The sequence below is a fragment of the Lampris incognitus genome, chromosome 18, assembly GCF_029633865.1.
Source record: "Lampris incognitus isolate fLamInc1 chromosome 18, fLamInc1.hap2, whole genome shotgun sequence".
Taxonomy (NCBI): Eukaryota; Metazoa; Chordata; class Actinopteri; order Lampriformes; family Lampridae; genus Lampris; species Lampris incognitus.
Genome location: NC_079228.1, coordinates 20,350,609 through 20,373,108, shown reverse-complemented (window position 1 = coordinate 20,373,108; position 22,500 = coordinate 20,350,609). Strand labels below are relative to the sequence as shown.

Here is a 22,500-nt window from a genome sequence, read left to right as displayed (position 1 = left end):
TTAGTAGCTCCAAAGGGTGCCTGAAGCATAAAGCATTAAGAGGCCGTGATATGTGAGGTGTGAATCATAAGCACTATCTTTGGCATACGCCCATGATCAAATGGTATATGAAAACATGTTGTTGTTGCTGTTTTTTTTTTTGCTCCAGTTAGCCACAAAGCTCGTTTTGTTCCTGTTTTAAGGATTTCAAAAAAAATCACCTTTGTAAAATACAAATGTATGAAAGAATATTGAATAAAGAGTAAAACACGGAGTGACTTAAATGTCTATTTTGAATATTACGATGATTCGGTAACGAAAGCACGAAGCAGCACTAAAACATGTTATTTTCATCCTCTATCCAGGATACATATTAAAAAAAAACCATGAAGAGTGCGAATCATTTCTAATTAAAATGAATACGTTTCTCTATTTCACGGGGAGCGTATATCCTGCGCAACGCTGAATACCGCGAACACAACGCGTCACGCCGGAGTTCACTTCCGGAGGTCAAAGTTGCGAGTCACGTAACCGGCACACGAAGAAGGTTACGAACCATGAAGATAATTTAAAAATGCCTACTTGTGGTAAGAAAACGATTCATTCTCGTTTCGTTTTACGGTTTCTTTCATGTACCATTGAAATTACCTAGGTATCAAGGATATGACATCCCGTTTAGTTATACGTTTTCGCGTTGGAACTTTTGCTATTACGCTATTACAAATAGCCAGTTTGGCTCCTAGCGATATCATTAATCAAGCCTAGGAAACAAATAAGATGAATGAATGGACCGACGAGTGAATGGATGGATGGATGGATGAATGGATGGATCACATGAACAAATGTGCGTGTGCACACAGCATGAAAGGCAGTGACGACTGTCCACATCCAGCGACATGAGCGTCTCCGGTGTCCTGACCGCAGCTGCTCGAAGCTTCACTGTGCCGGTGTCTGCCGCTGGTCTGCTCCGCCGCGGCTCATTGTGCTCCATCACCAGGTGAGCTCCATCTAGAACACGCCCGGCCTGTCTTGAGGTTCGCAGAAAGTGTCTTGTTATCGAAGGACACGGTTGGCCGGTAGTACATCTGTCATCATTTGGCAAGTCGGGGTATGATTTATATTAGGATTGTTGGAGGAAGCTGACAGTTAAAGCAATAGGTAAAAAGTCCATTTGTTTACGGTTTGAGTGTGTGTGTGTGTGTGTGTGTGTGTGTGTGTGTGTGTGTGTGTGTACACGTGTGTACCCCTCACCCCCAACAAAATACAAAATAGCTGAGTGTCTTACACATTAGGATTGTGACTAAACCTACGTACCTCTTTTAAGAAAAATGTCATCTAACTGGCAAATGGACCATTTAGAAAGGACAGCTGGCAACTACAGACAAAATGTAAGTTGAGGTTTTGATGCTGGGTACTGAGTAATGGGACGATATTCACAGTATAATTTGGTGTCGGTTATGTATTGATAATCCATCTTGTGAATTGCCTTTTTATGTCTGACCATCCGCCCACCCCAGGATCTGTACCCAGCACAAGTATGTGGCATCATCAATGAGTCAGAGACGGTGAAACGCTTGAGATTAACTGTCCATCCAGACTTCAACTTCCGAGCAGGACAATGGTGAGTAGATAAAGGAAACCACATTTACTTTTTGAAATACAGTAGAGCAAGAAAGTCTTTGGTGTGGTTGTTGTTGTTACCCCGGACAGTGGCTTATGACAGTGAGTTGGTGTCTGAACGCAAGTCTTCAGTAGAGTCAGATAAAATATTTTTATTCGTCGTCTCAGAAAATGTTTTATCTATTTCTAGAACACAAGGTAAAAAGAAAGATCACAATTTCTACAGTTTAATACATTTTATCATCAGGTCAGGCTGGTGTGTTGCGTCAAAATATTTTTATAAACCTTGTCATACTTCTTATCACCACAAGAGGGTGGCATTGTCACAGATTTACGTTTTACGTCGCTAATTTACCTTGATTCTCTATGAAATGTCCACGTGAAACTAAATGTAAATTGAAATCCACTATGCAAATGTTTTGCAGATTATTGTTGAAGATTTGGAAAATTTAAACTAATGGTCTTTTATTAAATGATACAATTGCAAGCAAGACAACTGCAAGTTGTTAAAATCCTACTTTAGGTTTAGGGTCTTGGAACATGGGGTATACTGACTGCACACCATCCTGCTTGTACTAAGGAGGAAGCTATAGCAACTAATGAAGTGCTTGGCTTGACTTCATTGCTTATATGTAACGCAAATTAAATCGTCTGTCAATCTGAAAGCATTACCATTATGATTCAGGCAGTCAAGTAAAGGCAAATTCATTGTATCTCAAGTACTACAAGCACTTTATCATGAACCTCAGACAAACAGCTAGACTACTTGTCCGCACAGATCTACAGACACATTTCCATTTAATAATGAGTGTGAAGTTTGCACACATTTGGTCCTGTAAGTATGCATCTGCCCATACTGTGGGTGGGCGGTAGTGAGACATGGTTGAGCTGGCCCTGCAGCGCAGCTACCGACAATGAATGTAAATAGATGGAAACCGTTGAGTCTGTATCTCTGAGGGAGGTGAAAGTTTGGTCCTTGTCTCCAGGTGGGAGAGGAGGAGGAGCAGGTGGGCGGGAACATATGTTTGCATCTCCAAATTTAAAATGCCTCTGAGAACTGTAGTCTACGTGCCTCTCAGAAGCACAACAGTGGCTCATTGTGTTGGTGGAGCAGCGCTCCGACTGCTTCGCATTGTTTCTTCCCTTTGAGTGTGCTCACTCGTTTCGGACATCGCCCATTTGATAAACGGCAGTTTAGGCAAGTTCATGAAGTGTGTTTTGTTTTGTTCCTCATCGCCCATCCGGAGTCAACCTTCCTCTTTGCTGAGGTCAAAGGGCACCACCTGTAGCCATGTTCAAACTCTGACCTTTGATCCAACTTGTTTTTTGTTTTTTTCCTATGTAGTCCCTTGTTACGGCTCATGTGAATAGAAATAGCTGTTCTCGTAACTATGGAATAGTAAGTTACCATCTAGCAGTCTTTTCAGTCTCCTCAAACAAATGTAAAAATGCAAACATCTGCTGATGTCATGGAGTTCATTCGGAAATGCTTGAACTTAGTCCAGTAGGTGAATTGAATCAGTTGAGCAACCCTCGATTTGAACTGTTTATGATTATGGTGTTTTGGAACCTTCTGATGGTGTCTCTACGTGGTCGCTCTTGTGCAGGGTTGACTTCTATATCCCTGGCCTAGATAAGGTGGGGGGGTTTTCCATGTGCTCCAGCCCAGGCCTACTGCAGAGGGAGGGGGTCATCGAGCTGGCAGTCAAATACACCAAACACCCCCCGGCGCACTGGGTTCACACCATGGTGAGTCAGGCGCTCGCTCATCTTCTTCCAGGCTCGTGAATAGAAATATTCATGTGCTTGCCTCCACCCTTATGGCTGTGTCTTTGCCACCCTTATGGCTGTCCTTGCCCTGGGCAACTCTGTGTGGTGTTTTGTATGTCCTGATCATGAAACCCTTTTTAAAACTTTTTTTTTATATATATATAAAACTGATTCACAGCTGAAGTTTTATATCACTCAAGCAACTGCAGTGGTGGTTTTATGGTTTGTGAGACAGTTTGTGTGTGTATGAAGGGGTAGAGAGAGCGAGCAAGAAAGAAAGAAAGGGAATGAGGGAGGAGTTGAGTGGTGAGGTGAGAGAAAAGAGAGGTAGTTTGTTTAAGTGTGTTCTGTTTAACTCAAGACTTGTATCTTTCATTGTATTTTTCCAGGGAGATATGAAACTATGCTTTAAGTCTATATGTGGGTTTTGGGTTTTCTTTGACCAGACGGGAGGACTAAGCGGTGAACTCAGGCGGTGTAGTGTTGGGTTAGAATGAAAACCTGAATACACATGGTTCTCCATACACAATTTAGTCATTGCTGCTTTTAAAAGTACTTAAGAATTTGTTTCAATATCCGTACAATCAATCATTTTGTAAGACTAGATGTCTTTTTACCCCAAAAAGCAGATGTCTCATTTTGGGAATGATTAATCCAAATGTAAATCTGCAGTGTCTTCAGGCCCCTGCAGTTTATGCTGTATGTTTCTTTCCAGCTTGGCTTGCTCTCATTCTATACTCTGTCAGCCTGCATATGACTGTTGGTCTGCAGCTTTTGTGTTTGATGATGGGCTGTAATGAGTGGCTCTGAGCAGTGGTCTGTGTGTCGGAAAGTAATACAGAGCGGTGTTAGGGACTTGTAACTCTCAGCTCAGGGAGTGTTAGATCAGCCTCTTGTTTGGTTACCCACCCAGTTTCTTCTCTGTCAGGAGAAGAAATGGATGGATCCTGATGGCAAATTAGTGTATGCACGCCTGTGTGTATGTATGCTTGCTTGCACACAGTTGGGTATATAAAACATGCCTTCAAATGGACATAGAGGCATTTTTGTTTACTGCTCTCTGACTTCAGAGGGCCCCTTCACGAACATACATGCATACTACATACAAACATACACACACACACACACACACACACACACACACACACACATATGTTTCACATATCTCACACCCATTCAATAGCCAGCTGGTTATTGTATTTGTGTGGGCGTGTATATGTGAGTAATCGAAAAGTATTTTCTCACCACTACACCTCCAGGAGGTGGTCTTAGATGTAGCTGAACTGATGCAGAATTGGAGATTGTGTTTCAGCCTTCAGAAAAGGTCTTTTTTTCCAGCGCTGAGGAAAGAGAAAAGTCTGGCACTTCAGTGTTTGAAATTATTGAATTTCCAAGGGAGCCTGTGATTTAGCCCAAAACAGTTACTGTTGTCTCTCTGTCCATCTCTTTCTCTCTCATATCCACCTTTTCCCCCTCCTCTCACTACTTCCTCTCGTCCCTTTCCCTACTCTTTGCCACAGTGTACGGTGGGATCCCACGTAGCCATGCGGGTGGGTGGAAACTTTTTCTTTGATCCCTCGCTGTCTGACCCTTCGGTTGACTTGCTGCTGGTGGCGGGGGGCGTTGGCATCAACCCACTCTACTCCATCCTGCTGCATGTGGCAGACTTGCTGCGTCTCAACCATGCCTCCAATGGGCGTGACTACCACATAGGCTCCACCCGCCTCTGTTACAGTGCCAAGAACACCCAGGAGCTACTCTTCAAGGTGTGTTTGTATTTATATTAGAAAACAGGGACGGGTGTGAGTGTGGACTCGAGGCTTGTTCTCTGTTTAGAAAGGGGCCATTTAAGGCTCGGGGTTAGAGTTTTGTTTTTTTTGTAAGACTCGCCATGTCTCAGCAAATTGACGGTTTTGTCTTAGGAAATTTACTTTCAGTCCAAGGCCTCACAAGTAGAGCAGTACAACTTAGTCTAGTGAAGGACGAGACTAGAGGTTTATTTTTTTCAGTTGTGCGCGGAAAGGGTATAGATTAACTACCCTTAAATTGCAGTCATACAGTTACAATGTTTAACCATGGAGATGCTGGTACCACATATATCACCACTCGGCCACTCAGCAGCTCCGCCAGAGCAATTGAGCAACTAAGTGCCTTGCTCAAAGGTCTATGGTTCCTATTCAGTAGATGTTGGAGGGCACATTTGACAACTTCTTCACATTTCCCACCCAGCTGGTCTGGGTAGGGTAGGGTATCTCCAGTTACTTGCATCCTTATGGTGTGGAAGTTTGCACACAACCAACATGATTTATGCAGTGCTTGCCAGCAATTTATCAGATGCTGTTCACTCTCTGTCGAGGAAGTGTGCAGCAAAGTAGGTGTAGCTCTCAAGAACTAAAACACATAAGAGTTATATCATATTTGTACAAATTCAGTCACCACATGGACTGTTTTTATGTAGAACCATTAAATCCATATTTGTGATCCCAATGTAAAGGCAAGTGAAATTCATATCCATTTGTCATAGTTAATCAGCGTCTTTCAACATACCTGTTATTTCTACTTAATTGGAAATAATGATTCCAGGTAATTGCTTTTCTTGGAAATATGGCAATGGCCAAAATCATATTTTCCTCCATTTTTCTTCCTATTTTATGTCCTCGTCTTTAGTGATGTCAGTGGTTAACCATTAATCAGTTAGCCACCATGAATATTTTTGACCAGTTACACATGTCGGTCCATGAGTTAATTTACCTATGCGCTCCACTAACGGCTTCACTAGTTAGCAGTCTGAGGTAAAAAATTAAGCATGCTAAACAAAGCTCCGTGTGGGACCATTTCGTCCAAAAAGGCAAATATAAATTGTGTGATGCTACTCTTCAGTTTAATAGTAGTACTAGCACTATGCTGTACCACATTAAGAACAAGCGCCCGACTGCCATGTCCGAGGACGGCTCACAGTCGCAGCCAAAGTTTACGTCCCTGCAAGCCAGGGGGAGAAAGTGTGATTCGCATCAGTCCGAGGCCATCACCCATTTGTTGTGCCGAATGATTGAGACCGATATGCTGTCAATCAGTGTGGTAGAGGGCGAAGGATTGAAAGCTGTAGATTGGTACCTTGAGCCCGAGTATGTTATGCCATCAAGAGCTACTGTGACTTAACACATTGAAAAACACTTTGAGGAGAAGAAGGGTGAGTTTAAAGTCAAGCTAGCCAGGGCAGACAAGCTAGCTCTGACCACTGACTGCTGGACAGTTCTCACAAATGAAAGCTACATCACAACTACATGTCACCTCGTCAATGCTGACCAGGAGATATTATATCTGTGACACGTTTGAGAGGTTGGTGGAGCAAAGATGGGCAGTCACAGCCATTCTGTCTGACTGGACCATCAAAAAACTCCCAAGACGCCAGCCTCGCCATCCTAGAAAGGCTCTATCTGGCCATCCCCGGGACATCGTTGCCCTCTGAGCAGGTGTTCTCCGCTACAGGCCTCACGGTCAACAGACTATGAACCAGAATCACCAACGAACCAGAATTCCTTGTTCGCAGTAACGCTAGAAGTGCCGTAGCACCAATAATTTGATCACTATGCAGATTCAAAATTTTGTAAATTGTAGGCCCAGGTTCATTTTTTGCATATTAATTAATGAAATGATTATTCTATAGTTTATTTATTAACCTTTATTTTATTAGGTGGCATCACTGACAACACATTCTTTTTTGCAGTGATGACCTGATCAAAATGTGGCAATAAGCTTCAGCAAAGCAAACAGAAAATAAAATAAAAGGCAAGACAAGACATTTACAACACAAAACATCACAATTTCAGCACCTCTAAATGGACAGTGCTTCGAAATGCAGAGCCAAAGCTCATTGAGTCAGTGGAGCTCCGGATTAAAAAAGAAAGCACCACTTTCTTGCATTTTTTTTCTTAAAAGTTAACCGGTTAGTCACTGGTTAATGAGTGTCGGTCTATCGAAAGCAAAATGAACCGAAACTGACGTCCCTGGTTGTCTTCTTTGTTTCTATTCAATACGTGGTGGTTACATCAATGCGTCAATTGTTTCCCGCAGAACACCATCATAGAGCTGTGTCAGGAGTTCCCTGGCAAGTTCTCCTGTGGCTTCCACATCACCCAGGAAAGCCAGGAGGTAGACCAACAACTCTTGCCATTTCTCAACCGTAAGTAACACACTCGCATAGCTTCCCTCTTAGTTTAATCAAATAGATAGGTAATTTTTCAGATTCGGTATTGTGGCTCTGCCTTTGCTATCATGCAGAACAGGTACCATCGAAGGCCAGTGTGGGAAACTAGAAGGCAAAGGCCTCAGAGGTTACTGCAACACGAAAACTTGATAAATGGACTGTGTCTCCCCAGGTTGTCGAATAACGGCAGCGAGCTTGCAGCCTCATGTAGACCCTGAAAGGACTGTGTGTTACCTGTGTGGACCCCCACCCATGATCGAGGCCGTCTCCCAGACCCTCACAGACTTTGGCCTGCCCAAAGACAGAATCATCTTTGAGAAGTGGTGGTAGAGTCAAGCCCACAGTTATACCTGTGATTACTTGAAACCCGGGGAGTGAAAAAAGTGGCGACCAACTCCCTCTCATCCTGCCCTTTGCTCTTCGTTGTAGTTTTGACGGGAAGATGCAGTGTTGGACCAGGAGTGGAAATGGAAGTAAAACTGTGCTATGCCATGGCCATTGATGTGAACACACATGCTGCATGGTTGGACACTATGGGACCTGAGCCCAAAACTGCTGGTGGTGGAGGTGCCATGCAACAGGGTATATTACTCAGACCCCACAAAATGAATCTCTGTGGAACAGTATGGGGCCATGTAAGAGGATCTTATATAACCACTCTCATATTACTCACATCACCCTCAGACAACATTTGCTACAGTCCACTGGGTCACTGTATGTTCAGTTAATATTTGATGGACTGAATTCTGCTCTTTTGTGCAAAATGGAAGGCCAGACAGACTTGAGATGAGCTAGAGACACAATTTTACTCAGTATGATCTAAAAAGACAGGCTGCGTTGACCTGAGATTGCTTTGCCTTTTCGTGACCAGTACTTCAGCATATTGGCTGTATGTAAGCAGTCATTCAAGACATTGGCCTCCTAAACACCACAAGTCTACAACTCTGCCATCTACATATGCATGTGTGATGGAAATATCTATTACACAAATGCTAAACTGCCTGCAGTGGAATGGCCTACCAGTTTGGTCTTCCCAGCAATGCATCAGGTGCTGCCTGAACAAATGTTATTTAGGCTTTTCTAGCTGAGAACTCCTGACGCTTTGTTGGATCAGTGCAAACAAAAGAAAAATGTAATCATATAATTTATAGTTTTCTGAATTGTTTTTTTTATGAAATACCTTTTCCCTCATTTTATAATTTTTTAAGAAATATTTGGAGTGACAAGAAAAATTGTTGCATAATGACATATATATATATATATATATATATATTCATTTGTTTATGAAAATTGAAATTACTAAGATGTTTATATTAATTCTAGTTAAAGGTAAACAATGAAGATTTACAACATTATTGCTATATTTATTGTCTGGCTAACACTACTTGAGCAGCCACAATAGCAAGCAGACTTCTGCATGTCTCTGGAATGGTACCAAAATTATGCAGAAAAGTGTCCGCCAGTAACGTCAATGGTGCACGGTCTGAATATGTAAACGCCACTTACTTCCTGGTTTGCTGCTGCTTTCAGTGGGCCGCATCCTATCTGGCCACACTGTATAAGAAAATGCAAATAACGCTACATACACCTGTTGTAGTGAATACCGCCAAAGATGGGGATTCACAGAGAGCCTGGTCACTGGCGGACACTTCGCTGCACAATTTCGGTGGTGTTTTAGACACACAAGACTGCTCAGTAGTATGGCTGCTTAATGGAGTGTATTCTCTACAACACATAAAACGTTGAAAATCATTATCGTTTCCATTTAAAATGTCAAAGGAGGTATAGAGAATTGAAGTGGTGACTTGTTGTGGAATTACTTTTTTTTTTCTTCAGATTTTCCCACCCATGTATTTTTAGAGAATCAGATGTCCCCCACATACTGGCTTGTGTCCCCATCTCTCTCTTCCGCTCACTTACACACAGTCAATCTCTTGCGCACTTATTTCTGTCTCTCACACACGCATAGCTGTGCAATCATGCACGTACTCACACACCCACAGAACCCGGGCGGGACGAGCATCCCATGGTGCACTGTAATGGAACCTTCCAGGTGGTCCCTGATTGGCTAGAATCACCACGCATCCCTCAGAGACGGCGAGTTTCTCACTCGTCTCTCAGCGGGGGTCGCGTTGTTGAAACTCGTTTTCTTTGTTTCTTCCTCACATGAGGAAAAACTGCCCAACGCTGATGTATGTGAACGCACAAGAAAATAAAACAGTGGAGTCATTCAGCTTTTAAAGATGTTTATTGACCTCTGCCTCTATATAAACCGTTTCATACCACACCACCTACACACAACACAGATGGTCCAGGAAATCATAAACTGCTGAATTCTTATTTACATCTCCTGAATGAGGAACCAGTTCTTGACATAAAGGCCTAATAAACGTAGCATTTGGTCCATTGATGCAGTGCACATCGTACTTTAACCTCTTTTACCTTTTTTAAACAGACTATTTCATATATAAAAATACAGTGAGCCTAGTGAGTTTGGTACACTCCCTTGTCAAGAAAATAAGTAAATAATAGCAATACTCCATATAACGATAGGCGTTGAAACTATTTTTAAGGCTTGGACTGTAAACCAGTTTTAGATAGTACTGAGCAGCCTTATACAGCCTCATTTCATATAAGCACACATCAAACTAGCAACACTGACCCGAAGCAGAGCACTGCACAACACAGGTTCCCATCATCCCCCGGGATCTACAGGCTACGACCTCGGAGACTTGCGAGAGCGGACGAGCCTCGAACAGCTGATAGACGTGTTAGCAACAGTACTTGATACAGATACAGTAAATGAGCGGCAGTGCCTGTGCCTCTATGGAGTTTCAGTGTTTTCCATCAGGAAAAACCCTATCAGCTAAACATGGCATTCACTTTAAAAGACATTTCAAGCTGGCCGAACTTCGTTTTAGCTCCTCTGTCCGTCTCATGTCCGGCGTATCAACAGACGCCGGAGAAGAGGGCTCTGTCCCTCAGCTGCTGTTTGATCCGCTCTTCTGTCTTCACCTCTGTCTTCACCCCGCCGCCGTCCTCTCTCTGACACACATCTGTCCATCTCACCATCTTCTCCATCTTGGCCAATGGGATCCTGTCAATCTCTGTCTCGTCTTCCTGGTTTTCACCCAAAGCCCCGCCCACTTTCTGAAGTGAGGGATCCGTTTGATGCTCTGCTTCTCCTCTTCTCTGCCCTCCGCACCTCTGAGGGCACGCTCCCTCACTCTTTCCGTTCTCCCTGATCCTCGCCCCCTCTCTCCCCTCGTCTTCCTCCTCCTCCTCCTCCTCCTCCCCTTTCATGTTCTTCTGCAGCCCATCCATCCCTCTGTCCGTCACGGGGGACGTGTTCCCTCTCTCCTTCTCCGACACGTCTCCAGTAGAGTTTTTCTTTGCCTTGTTGCGACCCCTGAGGTTAGGCATCTGAAACAGAGTAAATGTGTTTGAGACGGTCTCTTGCTTTGTGCTCTGTCTTCCTCTTTTTCTCTCTTTCTCTCTGCAGACACCTGACAAAACACTACAAAGTCTGTCTCCTTGATGCCTCTTGTACAGTCTCAGTCAGAACTATAATTAGAATTTCCCCGAGTACATTTGTATGTGCCATAAGTCCCATATTTAGTAATTCGACTCATTAATGGCACCCAATGTGACATAGAGCCGTGTAGCCTAAAGGCACGACACAGGAGAATGACAGATTTGTCTTGGAGATGGAAAAAAGAAAAAAGGAGGGAACGAACCTTGAAGTCTTTCCTCTTGCGCTGCAGAGTGGGTCGCTGAAGGAAAAGGATTTGCTTGGTTGACAAACTCCCATCGCTGTGAATAAAGAACAAGCCACACTTTCACTACCGTTACCTGACAAGTTGCAAATGTGAGGAGCCTGCGTATCGGCACAGTTATTGAAATCTTATTCCCCTCTGCTGTGGCGTGTAATGCGGGAGTTTATGAGGCTGCAGCACTTTAACAGCGGCACGTTTGCTCACAGCGGCTGGCGGCTTTCAGAAGAGGTTTCATGTCGAGATTAGCATATGATCACGATTTGTCAGATCTCACGCCATCTGTTCGGTGTAGCCATGCCACACTGTCAGTACCAATCCCAAAAGAAAATGCCAGAAAGGCGCTAACTGAGAAAGGAGGGAAAAAAACTGGCTACAAGACACCCCCCCCCCCAAAAAAACATGCATCAATAGGGATAACAGTCATTAGTCCTTGCTGGTTTTGGGTGTGTGTCAGTGGTGAATGGAAGTCGGTACAGACGGAGGATTTGTGACGGTGGCTTAGGAAAACTCTGAGGCCAGAGTGCCGATGGTGGTGAGGGCTGCTTTAGTCCTGTACCTGTTGGTTTTAACGATGGGCGTTGGCAACACAGACATCAGCCTCCAACCGTATGGAGCCAGAGACTGGAGCAGGGGGATGTAGTCTGTCCTCACCACCACACCCTGGACAGGGGGGAGAGAGAAAGACAGAGAGACAGAGAGAGAGAGAGCATCAAATACACACACACACCAAATACACACACACACACACACACACACTATCGCCACTCTCCACATTCATGTAATGCTTGATTGAACACGGCTTAAGCTTCCAGCCACAGAGGGACATTTAAACGCGCACGTCTGATTCCCTCCCAGAGACAAAAGTTACTACAAACTCACAAACACTCACATCAACAATAGTCCACTGCTCGACCACGATGGCGTCATAGGAAGTGGTTATGTTCTCCTCCGCAGAGCTCTGAAAGATGAACACGCTATCCACTGACGAAACCCCATTGTCTGGAGACGGTGAGTAAAAGAGGGGGGGGGTAGATAGAGAGAGGACATGTGTGACTTGCACAGTAGTCATAAGCTCAGCTCCCCTCTCCAATCTCTTGCAACTGATCCCCTACCCCTCCTGGTTTAGGGCTACTTATACCAAGGGTGAGTGAACAGGGACTTAAACTCTAAGCCATGTACTTAAGTCACATATCCCCACGCATTAATTTGTTAGCCTGAACTGTTCATGAAGCGCCTCGGTCTGGGCAGCTTTTTGCTCTAACCAAGCACGAGCACATCTTAGACGGCGACAGTTTTTAAGCGGCAATCCTAAAGATTTACATGCAAACAAATGTCCTTTTTTGATACTTTCGGTTGCAGGGTATGTCCACGAATATCCAAGTCATGAACACTTTTTGAAGTTGCCCACCCCCCCCCTTTTCTCCCCAATTGTACCCGGCTAATTACCCCATTCTCTGAGCCGTCCCGGTCGCTGCTCCACAACCCTCTGCCAATCCGGGGAGGGCTGCAGACTACCACATGCCTCCTCTGATTCATGTGGAGTCGCCAGCCGCTTCTTTTCACCTGACAGTGAGGAGTTTCACCAGGGGGACGTAGCGCATGGGAGAATCACGCTATTCCCGCCAGTTCCCCCTCCCCCTCGAACAGGCGCCCCGACCGACCAGAGGAGGCATTAGTGCAGCGACCAGGACACATACCCACATCCGGCTTCCCATCCGCAGACACGGCCAATTGTGTCTGTAGGGATGCCCGACCAAGCTGGAGGTAATACGGGGATTCGAACCAGTGATCCCCGTGTTGGTAGGCAACAGAATAGACCACCTCGCCACCCAGACACCCCGAAGTTGCTCATTTTAATGGTTGCTGTCAGGTAGGACTTTCCCCGAGAGAAATGATATGGCATGTAGCATTTTATGTCTCCACCGTAGCATCAACATCAACATGTTTAAGGTGATGACACAATAGCATCACAGTTAGTGTGGTGACTCTGTGTAATCTCAAAATATATATCAAGGATTTAGTGTAGACAGTTACCAGTATTATCACACGTGTTCAACAAAAACAGCCATCCTCTGAATTGCAACTTTAAGGTCAACATGACTATTGTATATCAGACCAGAGTTCAATACATTTATTATCATACAATGTGTCATAATGTGTTTGATGCACAGTATAATTACTGTATAGAAGCACCCCCCTCCAAAAAAATGACTTTGACCTGTCATAGGTCATACACCGCACCGTTGTCTTCTCCGAGGTGAAAGAAGCCATCAATGAGGTGCGCGCCCTTGGTGAAGTGCTCTGTCATGTGATCGAGCCAATGGGCTTCGACCTCCGTAATGAGTCCCGCCTCCCGCTGCACGCCAAGTGGCACCCTGAGCGAGTAGAACCTCAAAGAACTGTTCATCTCCCCTGTGTGGTTGTACAGGGCAAAGAGCTGCACCCCTAAACACACACACGCACACACACAATTGAGACACCTAGTGACAGCTCTGTATCATCCTGAATGGTGGAATGAATCTATACTTAGCACAAAAGTAAGGACATTTGTGTTTGGTAGATTATTTCTTTGTTGTAACAATGCTTCTTGGCAATAAATCTTATACAGTTGGAAAGCCTGTTTATTTCCCTTTTAAATGGAGCCACATTTGTAAGGAACATGCATTTGTGGGATGAGCAGCAGAGCTGAGTATGTGGGTTGCGCCCATGAAAAATTTGCCAAATCTTCTCTGCCAATGCCAAACAGCTTATTTTGCTGTTGCTATTGACTCTTGTTTTGAGCTTCTGGTACCCCAGGTGCTGACAATCAGGTGCCTGATATAAGATTTACTGCCAAGAAGCATTGTTACAACAAAGAAATAATCTACCAAACACACATTTACTTACTTTTTGTGCTAAGTTTATATTCAGTAGTTAAGCTGCTACTTACTGGTTTGCACCGGCGACGTAATGGCAGACGGCTTCTCCTTCTCTGACCCCTTGTCCCGGATGTGGTTGTTGTTGTGGGTTGTCATTCTGTTCTGCCCATCCAGGTGACCGGTGTTGGACTCCTGTCGATGATGTAGTTCTGGAGAAGCGACCCAGCTTTCAGGGCTTGAACACTGTTCTCTGTCCATCCCGTTTTGAAAATTCAGATGCGGGTCAGAAAGTCTCTCCTCTGATTCGCCGAGGGAGTCTGGGTGAGTTTTTGTGGCTTTTGGTGAATTAGAATCCGACCGTCTGTCTATACTTGTCGTCTCTGGACTGGGAGGTGGTTGGTTCTGGTTCTGATACTGTCGGCCTGTGTCTTCTGTTGATTCCTCGAGTTTTTGTTCAGGTAATTTTTCCGCGCCAAAGTCGTGATCCTGAGCAGGAGTTAAAGGAGCGAAATTTGAATCCTTCGCCTCCGCAGTGTCGTCTGCACAGCTGGGATCCAAGTCTTTCGACTCTAAGAGTTTGCGATCCGAGTCAGAGAAGTTGCAGTTTGGTTCTGTCGGGCTGGTGCTGGCGCTGTAGGGGTGTCGGTGTACGGGGGAAGGTGTGGAGTGCAAAGAAGACAGCTCCTCGGGGTCCCACTGCCCTGTGAAGCAGGGCCCCCCGCCAGGCTGCTGGAGGAAGCCGACGAACATCACCCCCTGCTCTGCCACATCCTGGATCTGAAGGGGTGTCATACAGGTGGACATAGCCAAATGAACGCACGCACATACACACACTAACACACACAGCATTATCCTAAAAAACATCCGCAAACTCTCCAAGCAATTTTGAATGACACGCGTACATAAAAAAAGAGAGAAAAAAAGAGAGAACCCATCCAAAGCATGGCGAACAATTCTGCATAGTGTGTCATAGACCGACAAACAAAGCCTCATTTACACACAAACAAAGACTGATGTACACAGTGGATATTCTGCAAAATAACAGCCGAGCTAATCATCCACGAAGATCAAATATTCAAATGACAAAAAGACCTCATTATCTCAGTGGTTGCGCGTATGTGTATGTGTGTAGGAGTCTGAGTGTGTGTGTGTGTGTGTGTGTGTGTGTGTGTGTGTGTGTGTGTGTGTGTCCCTCCCTCCCATGGAGCTCTGGTTGTTAATTGTCAGTTGATATTTGGGCTGACAGTTCTAGACAAGCTTGACAGAGGGAAATCACAATGCGAGCTACCACTGAAACAATAATGAGACACATCTTTCCCTATAACCCACTGTGCTACAAACTCCGCCGAGCCACACGCACGCACGCACACGCACACGCACACGCACACACACACACACACACACACACACACACACACACACACACACACACACACCCACACCCATACGTCCAAACACACACAAACATACACATCCTGTTTCTCAAACATTTCACACAGTTGCTCTCATACAAACAAGGGCATGTTTGTATGAAAGCAACTGTGTGAACACATGCATACGCACACACACACACACACACACACACACATACGTACATGCATTCATACAGGTTGTCTCTATTACCACTCAGGACACACACACACACACACACACACACACACACACACACACACACACACACACACACACACACACACACACACACACGTATCTACACATAAACACACAAACAGAATCACAGACACTTAACTATCTGATGATATCATCTGCAGGGAGATTAGGAGTGGGTGGGTGGGCGAGAAAGTGTGAGAGAATTAGAAATGGAATAACGAAACTCGCCACTGACAGATACAAACACACCCCCACAGACACCAGGCTGGCACACCGTATGTCTGGTGTGGCCCCTGCTTTCCTTATCTTGGACTTGCTGGCAGGGAATGATCTGATTGGTTATTCATGTCGTGCTCCTGGAGCCTTTCACATTATACTCAGCGCTGTGCATTTCCATCCAATCAGGTTTCCCTTTGTGTTCTTTGGGTTTTCAGATGCAAATCTATTCAACAGAGCACATTTTCATTTCTCATTGTAGGACCGCTGGCGAATTTATGAGGAGAGAAAGTGAAAGTCAGTTTTACACCTGATAAATGTCATGGATTGGCAGCGTAGCTTGGGGAGGGGAGGATCGATTTTAACGTGACTTCCTCACAATTTCTTATTTGTTTCTCGATCCTAGGAAGTGTCGCTAATGCGAACGTTTGTCAAACCAAGTGGACTTCATCAGCATTACTGTGGGTCACTCTTTCACTCACCCTCTTCACATAGTTCTGGATCACTTCCGGGTCGGGCTCCTGGTGACCTGCCACGCATACGTCTGTCTCCAGACGATGCCCTGCCCACTTCAGCTGAGTCTTCTCTGAGCTGTGGAGCCAGACATGACAGAACAGCCAGACACATGAGAGAGAGAGAAGCAGAAATTCACCCTGGAGTACAACTCATCCATGTTATTCCTATGATCTGTGATCCAACAGATCCTCTATAAACATAAACAACTATAACTCAAAGTTACAAAGGCTGTTTTCTGTGATGCCGTCCAGAGAAAATATGGCCTGGTAGGTTATATGTGAATTGGCGACATATTCCCCCCCCCCTTTTTTTTTCTCCCCCAATTGTATCCGTCCAATTACCCCACTCTTCAGAGCCATCCCGGTCTCTGCTCCACCCCCTCTGCCAATCCGAGGAGGGCTGCAGACTACCACATGCCTCCTCCGATACATGTGGAGTCTCCAGCCACTTCTTTTCACCCGACAGTGAGGAGTTTCGCCTGCACAGGCGCCCTGACTGACCAGAGGAGGCGCTAGTGCAGCGAACAGGACACATACCCACATCCAGCTTCCCACCCGTAGACACGGCCAATTGTGTCTGTAGGGACGCCCGACCAAGCCGGAGGTAGCACGGGGATTCGAACTGGCGATCCTCATGTTGGCGGCAACAGAATAGACCGCTACACTACCCGGACGCCCCTACGGCGGCATACTTTTCTAATTTCATAAATGTTTGTGTTTCTGGTTCTGCAGTTACATTTAAATTTTATACTTTCTGACTTAGCAGACACTTTTATCCAAAGTTTCTTACAAGAGTCAGCAGATATATTTTTGTCTCAACCTTCAGGCGTCTTAGGACACACAGTGGCAATCGTATCACAACCAAGACTGCATGTCATGTGAGGTGGAATTAGTTTAGATTTACAACAGGTAGATCACCAGTTCTGATGTGGACCATGCCACAAATCACAACAGACATGGCCAAGGGACCGTCTTTGAATTGTGGTTGGCCTAGAGAAGGCGAGTCACCAAATGGTAAAGGCAAGGCTGCAGCCCTGATTCAAGATAAGAGCTCAAGCCATCATTTTGGAGCCAGGTGCGCGTAAAGTCTGGACCTAAAACTAACCCATATCGAAGTGGGTGTATGGCGGCACGGTGGCCCAGTGGTTAGCACTGCTGCCTCACAGCAAGAAGGTCCTGAGTTCGAACCCCAGGCCATCCGGGGTCCTTTCTGTGTGGAGTTTGCATGTTCACCCCGTGTCTGCATGGGTTTCCTCCGGGTGCTCCAGTTTCCTCCCGCCATCAAAAAGATATGCATGTTAGGGTTAATACTCTTGTCTGTGCCTCTGAGCAAGTCTGGTGCATCCTGTCAGGGAGCGGACACCTGACCTCCCTGTCAGGTACAACTGGAAACCACTTTCTTGCAGTGCCAACAACACCCGGGTCCATCAGCGCTGGGCAGCAGAATCCGATAGTTCAAGGAGAATGGCAACAGATGATTTGGAGACAGTTTGGGCTGAGTGGAGCGTTTCAGTGACTGTAAGAAGAGCGGTTTCAGAGGAGTGACCGCTCTTAAACCCACACTGGTTTAGAACGGAGTAGTTCAGCAGTTAGTAGCCAGTTATCGAGTATGTTGTTGGTAGTTATTAAACCGAAAATATGCTCCATTCTCTTGTAAATATAGCCAAGGAAGTGTCACAGTGACTTTACGGCCTGTGTCCTGTTCATTGTCAGTGGAGCGGTTGCAGGTATCTCTCACAGCTAGTAGGATGCCTTGTAGGGGGACGTTTAACTCGTATTCAGTCGCACTGATTAAACCGTCAAGCTCATACCAGGGACCATAATGTGGATTGTGGATAAGGTTGAGATTTCCCTTTAAGGCGAATAATTATTCACCAAAACCGTGATAGATTTATTAGGTAGCGACGGGGACTGAATTTCTTTCTTCCCATTGTGGTGTAATCAAAAAAGGGGTATTCAAACGTGCTTCTTCGTATCTGGACTGCGGTCAGTGGGAGAAGGCCGTAGTAATATTTTCTGCTCTGAGGCATCATTGACATTCTCCCATGGAATTAAAAACAGAATCGATCAGGTTCTTTGCTTCATTTTTTGGGTGGGATGGGGTAGGGTGGGGTTCTAATGAAAGGGGATGGTGGCGATAGTGAGATAAAAGGAGGCGTAAAGGGGGTTTGGGTGGTGGGGCACAGAGAGAATAAAAGAAAAGGGGGATGGCCATGACTAGAGAGGAGAGATGAAAGGATGGAGAGATGGTTCGTATCTTTCAGTGTATCGTTCCCCTCTGGCGAGCGCTGATGATGCAATCAGCCGTCTCCGCGGTGACAGGTGCCAGGAAGCAGCAGGACCACTTGGCAGGAGGGGCATCAAAGGAACAGCCAGACACCCGCCTGTGTAATAGTATGTGTGTGTGTGTGTGTGTGTGTGTGTGTGTGTGTGTGTTTCTATCTTTGCTACTTGAATTTACATTAAAAAGGGGTTTCTGCATTCATGAGGAAACCCTAAACTGTAGACTAGACATTTTTTTTAATTGTGAAGTAAAAGTGAAATAAAAGGAATAAACGTAGCCTGGAGTGCTGCCACACTTTAATGAGTGTTACAGATGTGTTTGTGTGTTGGTCTTTGTGTGCAAGACAAGGCCCAAATGTGTAACAAGAGACCGTGTTTTTTAAGCTTGAATAGGTGTCCACTTGTACATGCACCCAGAACAGATCCAGTTCCGGTGGTGAGAATTTCAGGATGAAGCTTAGCTCATATATTGTTCGGAAGCGAGACTCGAAGGGTCCTGAGATAAAAATGAATGGTGAAAATGACTTTTTTTTCTCCTCACAACTTAATGTGAGATGAAAACTTGCCCAAGAATCAACCGGGTTACAGAACGGTCACACTGTACACTTGTCATGTGCTGTCACAAGTGAAAGAATTGGGACAGCGAGCTGAAGTCGGTCTTTGTTGCTGCTGCCTCATCTTCACAGAGGTTTACATCAGAAGATACATCAGCAGACAAAAGCGCAGGCTGTTGGGTTGCTGCCTTCACATTCCACCGTGTCAGAGCACTGCCACCAGCGAAAAACACCACAGTCTAGACTGACGTCCCAAATACGAATCTACCCCATCACACTCTCTAGTTAGCATAGTGTCTGGCTTGACCGATCCTCCATCCATCCGTCCATCCATTATCCAAACTGCTTGTCCTGCTGTCAGGGTCGCGGGGATGCTGGAGTCTGTCCCAGCAGTCACTGGGCAGCAGGCGGGGAGACACCGTGGACAGGCCAACAGGCCATCACAGGGCTAGAAATAATACAGTGATACAACAGTATTGACAATAGTTATCTGACTGACCTATTAGAAATAAAATCAATGGGCATCCAGGTGGCATGGCGGTCTATTCCGTTGCCTACCAACACGGGGATCACTGGTTCGAATCCCAGTGTTACCTCTGGCTTGGTTGGGCGTCTCTACAGACACAATTGGCCGTTTCTGCGGGTGGGAAGCCAGATGTGGGTATGTGTCCTGGTCGCTGCACTAGCGCCTCCTCTGGATGGGCTGGGTACCTGTTCAAGGGGGAGGGGGAACTGGGGGGAATAGCATGATCCTCCCACGCGCTATGCCCCCCTGGTGAAACCCCTCACTGTCAAGTGAAAAGAAGCGGCTGGTGACTCCACATGTATTGAAGGAGGCATGTGGTAGTCTGCAGCCCTCCCCGCATCGGCAGAGGGGGTGGCGCAGCGACCGGGACGGCTCAGAAGAGTGGGGTGATTGGCCAAGTACAATTGGGGAGAAAAAAGGTGGGACCTCCCACCCCCCCAAAAAAAACTAACTAAATAAAATCAACTAATTTTGGCCTTATTTTGTCTACTATCTAAGGGTGTGAGCGCAGTGTATATGCACGTGCGCATTGTGTGCTTTTTCTCATTTCCGTACCTCTGCGTCTCTCTAACCAGCACAGCCCTGTGGAGCTGACGCTGGATGCGGGCATGGCGCGGGCCACATGGATGGACAAAGGGATGGACGGCCACCAGGACGAAGCCCTGGCTGTAGAGTTCCCTGACCTGCACCGGCAACTCCCTGACCGATGACAGACACAGCACCGATGACACTGGTACCTCTGCAGGGAGGGACAGAGGGGGGGGGGGCAGAGAGAGAGAGAGGCGAGGGGAGACAGATGGAAGGATAGAGGGACAGAAAAGGGAAGCAGAGAGAGAGAGAGAGGTGAGGGGACATAGATGGAGAGAAAGGGGAAGCAGAGAGAGCGAGAGAGAGAGCAGAAGAGAGAAAGACAAGAAAAGGAAAACTCCGAGTGAGGAGTCGCGGTTTCAAAGGATTTGGGGGGTGAGCAGAGGTGGGGAGGAGGCGGGGGGTTGGAGATAAGAAGTACAGTTTGTGTGAGACACAGTAACAAGAGACGTGCAGACGGTATTTGGACGTGAACGCATTGCTGTTGCACAGACACATTGGGAAAATCGAGGGAGAGAGAGACGGACCGGGGGGGGGGGGCAGAAAAAGAGGGAATAAGAAGGAGGGACAAAGGCAATGAGGGAACACAGAAGGACATGTTTCAGCGTGATTATCTCCAGTAAGCAAAGACCCACGGCATCTTCACACTAAATCTGAAACGAATTACACCAGAACTTATTAGCCTCCGTCCTTCCTGTCACACACACGGTGGTGCGGCTTTTACAACACGGGCGGCAACAACACAGCAGCCACACAAATATGTACACATACTAAGCACACTTACACACACGTGCGTGCAGTTGAATGCATGCACTTGTGCTCGTGCACGTAAACACACACACAGACACACACAAAGGCCAGAGAGACAATGCTGTCACACTGCCTGTATGGGCATGCCATATTAGCAGCTATCGCTAACAGGGTGCCGGCTCACTTATTACCAAATACAATAGAGAGAAAAGCCAGCCACTTCAGTGGAAACGGTCTGCACCGCTTATCGTTGGGAAGCAAACTGCCACGGCAAATCCACGGGGAATACACACTGTCTGTGAGAGCAGCCCCCTTTGGGAGCTTGTATTATGGTACGGCGCTGCGTGTGTGCGGGCTTTTAAGGGAACGTGTGTGCGTACAATTGTGGGGTTTTGCATTGTGTAGGAAGTCAGGTGTGAGTGGGTGCGAGAGAGCGAGAGAGAGAGATAGCAAGAGATGGAGAGCAAACGGGGGAGGTCAGAGGGAGCTAGGCTGAGTGGAAGAGAGGAAAAACGGGGGCGAAGGCAGGGAGGATAAAGGGAAAGAAAGAAGAGAGGGAGGAAGACAATGAAAGAAACAGAGGGAGAAGGGAAGAGCGACAGAGAGAGAGCGAGAGAGAGAGCGATCGTGCAAAGAGAGAGATGAGGCTGTCTGTGGCTGAATGCTTGTCATCGTTTCCCATTCAATCTCATTTGCATGGGTCTGGAGAAAAGAAAATAACCTGAATAAATTAACTAGACACACGCGCACAAACACACACACACACAAACGCACACACACACTCAAGCAAACCAAAAAAAGAGAGATGTGTTTAGCCACCTCATTTTCAATTTGCTCCCTAGATCATTCAGCGTGCACACACACACATGCACACACACACATGCACACATGCATGTTATATGCACATTTAAACGCAAACAGAAATAAACACTGAAGGTACTCCAGACCCTCACCTCTATCAGACAACTGACAAAACTCAACCATAACACTTTCTTTGCACAACTGATTTTGAAGCACGAGAGCCATTCATCTGCCACACACTAAACCCGTTGTGCATGGGGACTTATCAAAAGCAGCCCAGTGATGATAACAGCTGGAGACGGAGGAGATAACAACGAGCCTGTCACTGTAAACAGTCATTAACGTCATTAGCTTCGTGCGGTTAGCATGCATCCACTGACACGACACAGTGAAGGCATTACAGCTAATTCAGCCAAGGCATGCAAGAAGTTATTATAGGGCCGCCG

At 46.0% G+C, this 22,500-nt stretch overlaps 3 protein-coding genes across 3 annotated transcripts in view; 2 read left to right on the top strand and 1 right to left on the bottom strand.

Moving 5' to 3' along the window:
* Positions 1-247, top strand: part of LOC130128981 (polypeptide N-acetylgalactosaminyltransferase 15-like) — a 7,872-nt gene extending 7,625 nt beyond the window's left edge. The window contains exon 10 of the mRNA XM_056298765.1: positions 1-247. This exon is cut by the window's left edge and continues 177 nt beyond it. Coding sequence (XP_056154740.1) covers positions 1-24 — 24 coding nt within the window. The 3' untranslated portion in view covers positions 25-247.
* Positions 248-494: 247 nt separating this feature from the next.
* oxnad1 (oxidoreductase NAD-binding domain containing 1) lies at positions 495-9,805 on the top strand. Its single transcript, XM_056298698.1, has 8 exons — positions 495-566; positions 840-976; positions 1,304-1,367; positions 1,497-1,600; positions 3,207-3,348; positions 4,890-5,135; positions 7,444-7,552; positions 7,749-9,805. The coding sequence occupies exons 2-8, from the start codon at positions 876-878 to the stop codon at positions 7,904-7,906; spliced, it is 924 nt and encodes a 307-aa protein (XP_056154673.1). The 5' UTR covers positions 495-566; positions 840-875; the 3' UTR covers positions 7,907-9,805.
* Positions 9,806-10,525: 720 nt separating this feature from the next.
* Positions 10,526-22,500, bottom strand: part of rftn1a (raftlin, lipid raft linker 1a) — a 20,214-nt gene continuing 8,239 nt past the window's right edge. Inside the window, 8 exon segments of the mRNA XM_056298958.1 lie at positions 10,526-10,999; positions 11,314-11,349; positions 11,845-12,012; positions 12,242-12,351; positions 13,594-13,797; positions 14,282-14,987; positions 16,520-16,628; positions 20,471-20,654. Coding sequence (XP_056154933.1) covers positions 10,526-10,999; positions 11,314-11,349; positions 11,845-12,012; positions 12,242-12,351; positions 13,594-13,797; positions 14,282-14,987; positions 16,520-16,628; positions 20,471-20,654 — 1,991 coding nt within the window.

Excerpts from the sequence above, each read along its gene's own strand:
- oxnad1 (XM_056298698.1), top strand. The coding sequence starts at position 876 with ATGAGCGTCTCCGGTGTCCTGACCGCAGCTGCTCGAAGCTTCACTGTG. Across the intron at positions 1,601-3,206 it reads AACTTCCGAGCAGGACAATG|GGTTGACTTCTATATCCCTG; the intron begins GTGAGTAGATAA and ends GCTCTTGTGCAG. Across the intron at positions 7,553-7,748 it reads ACTCTTGCCATTTCTCAACC|GTTGTCGAATAACGGCAGCG; the intron begins GTAAGTAACACA and ends GTGTCTCCCCAG.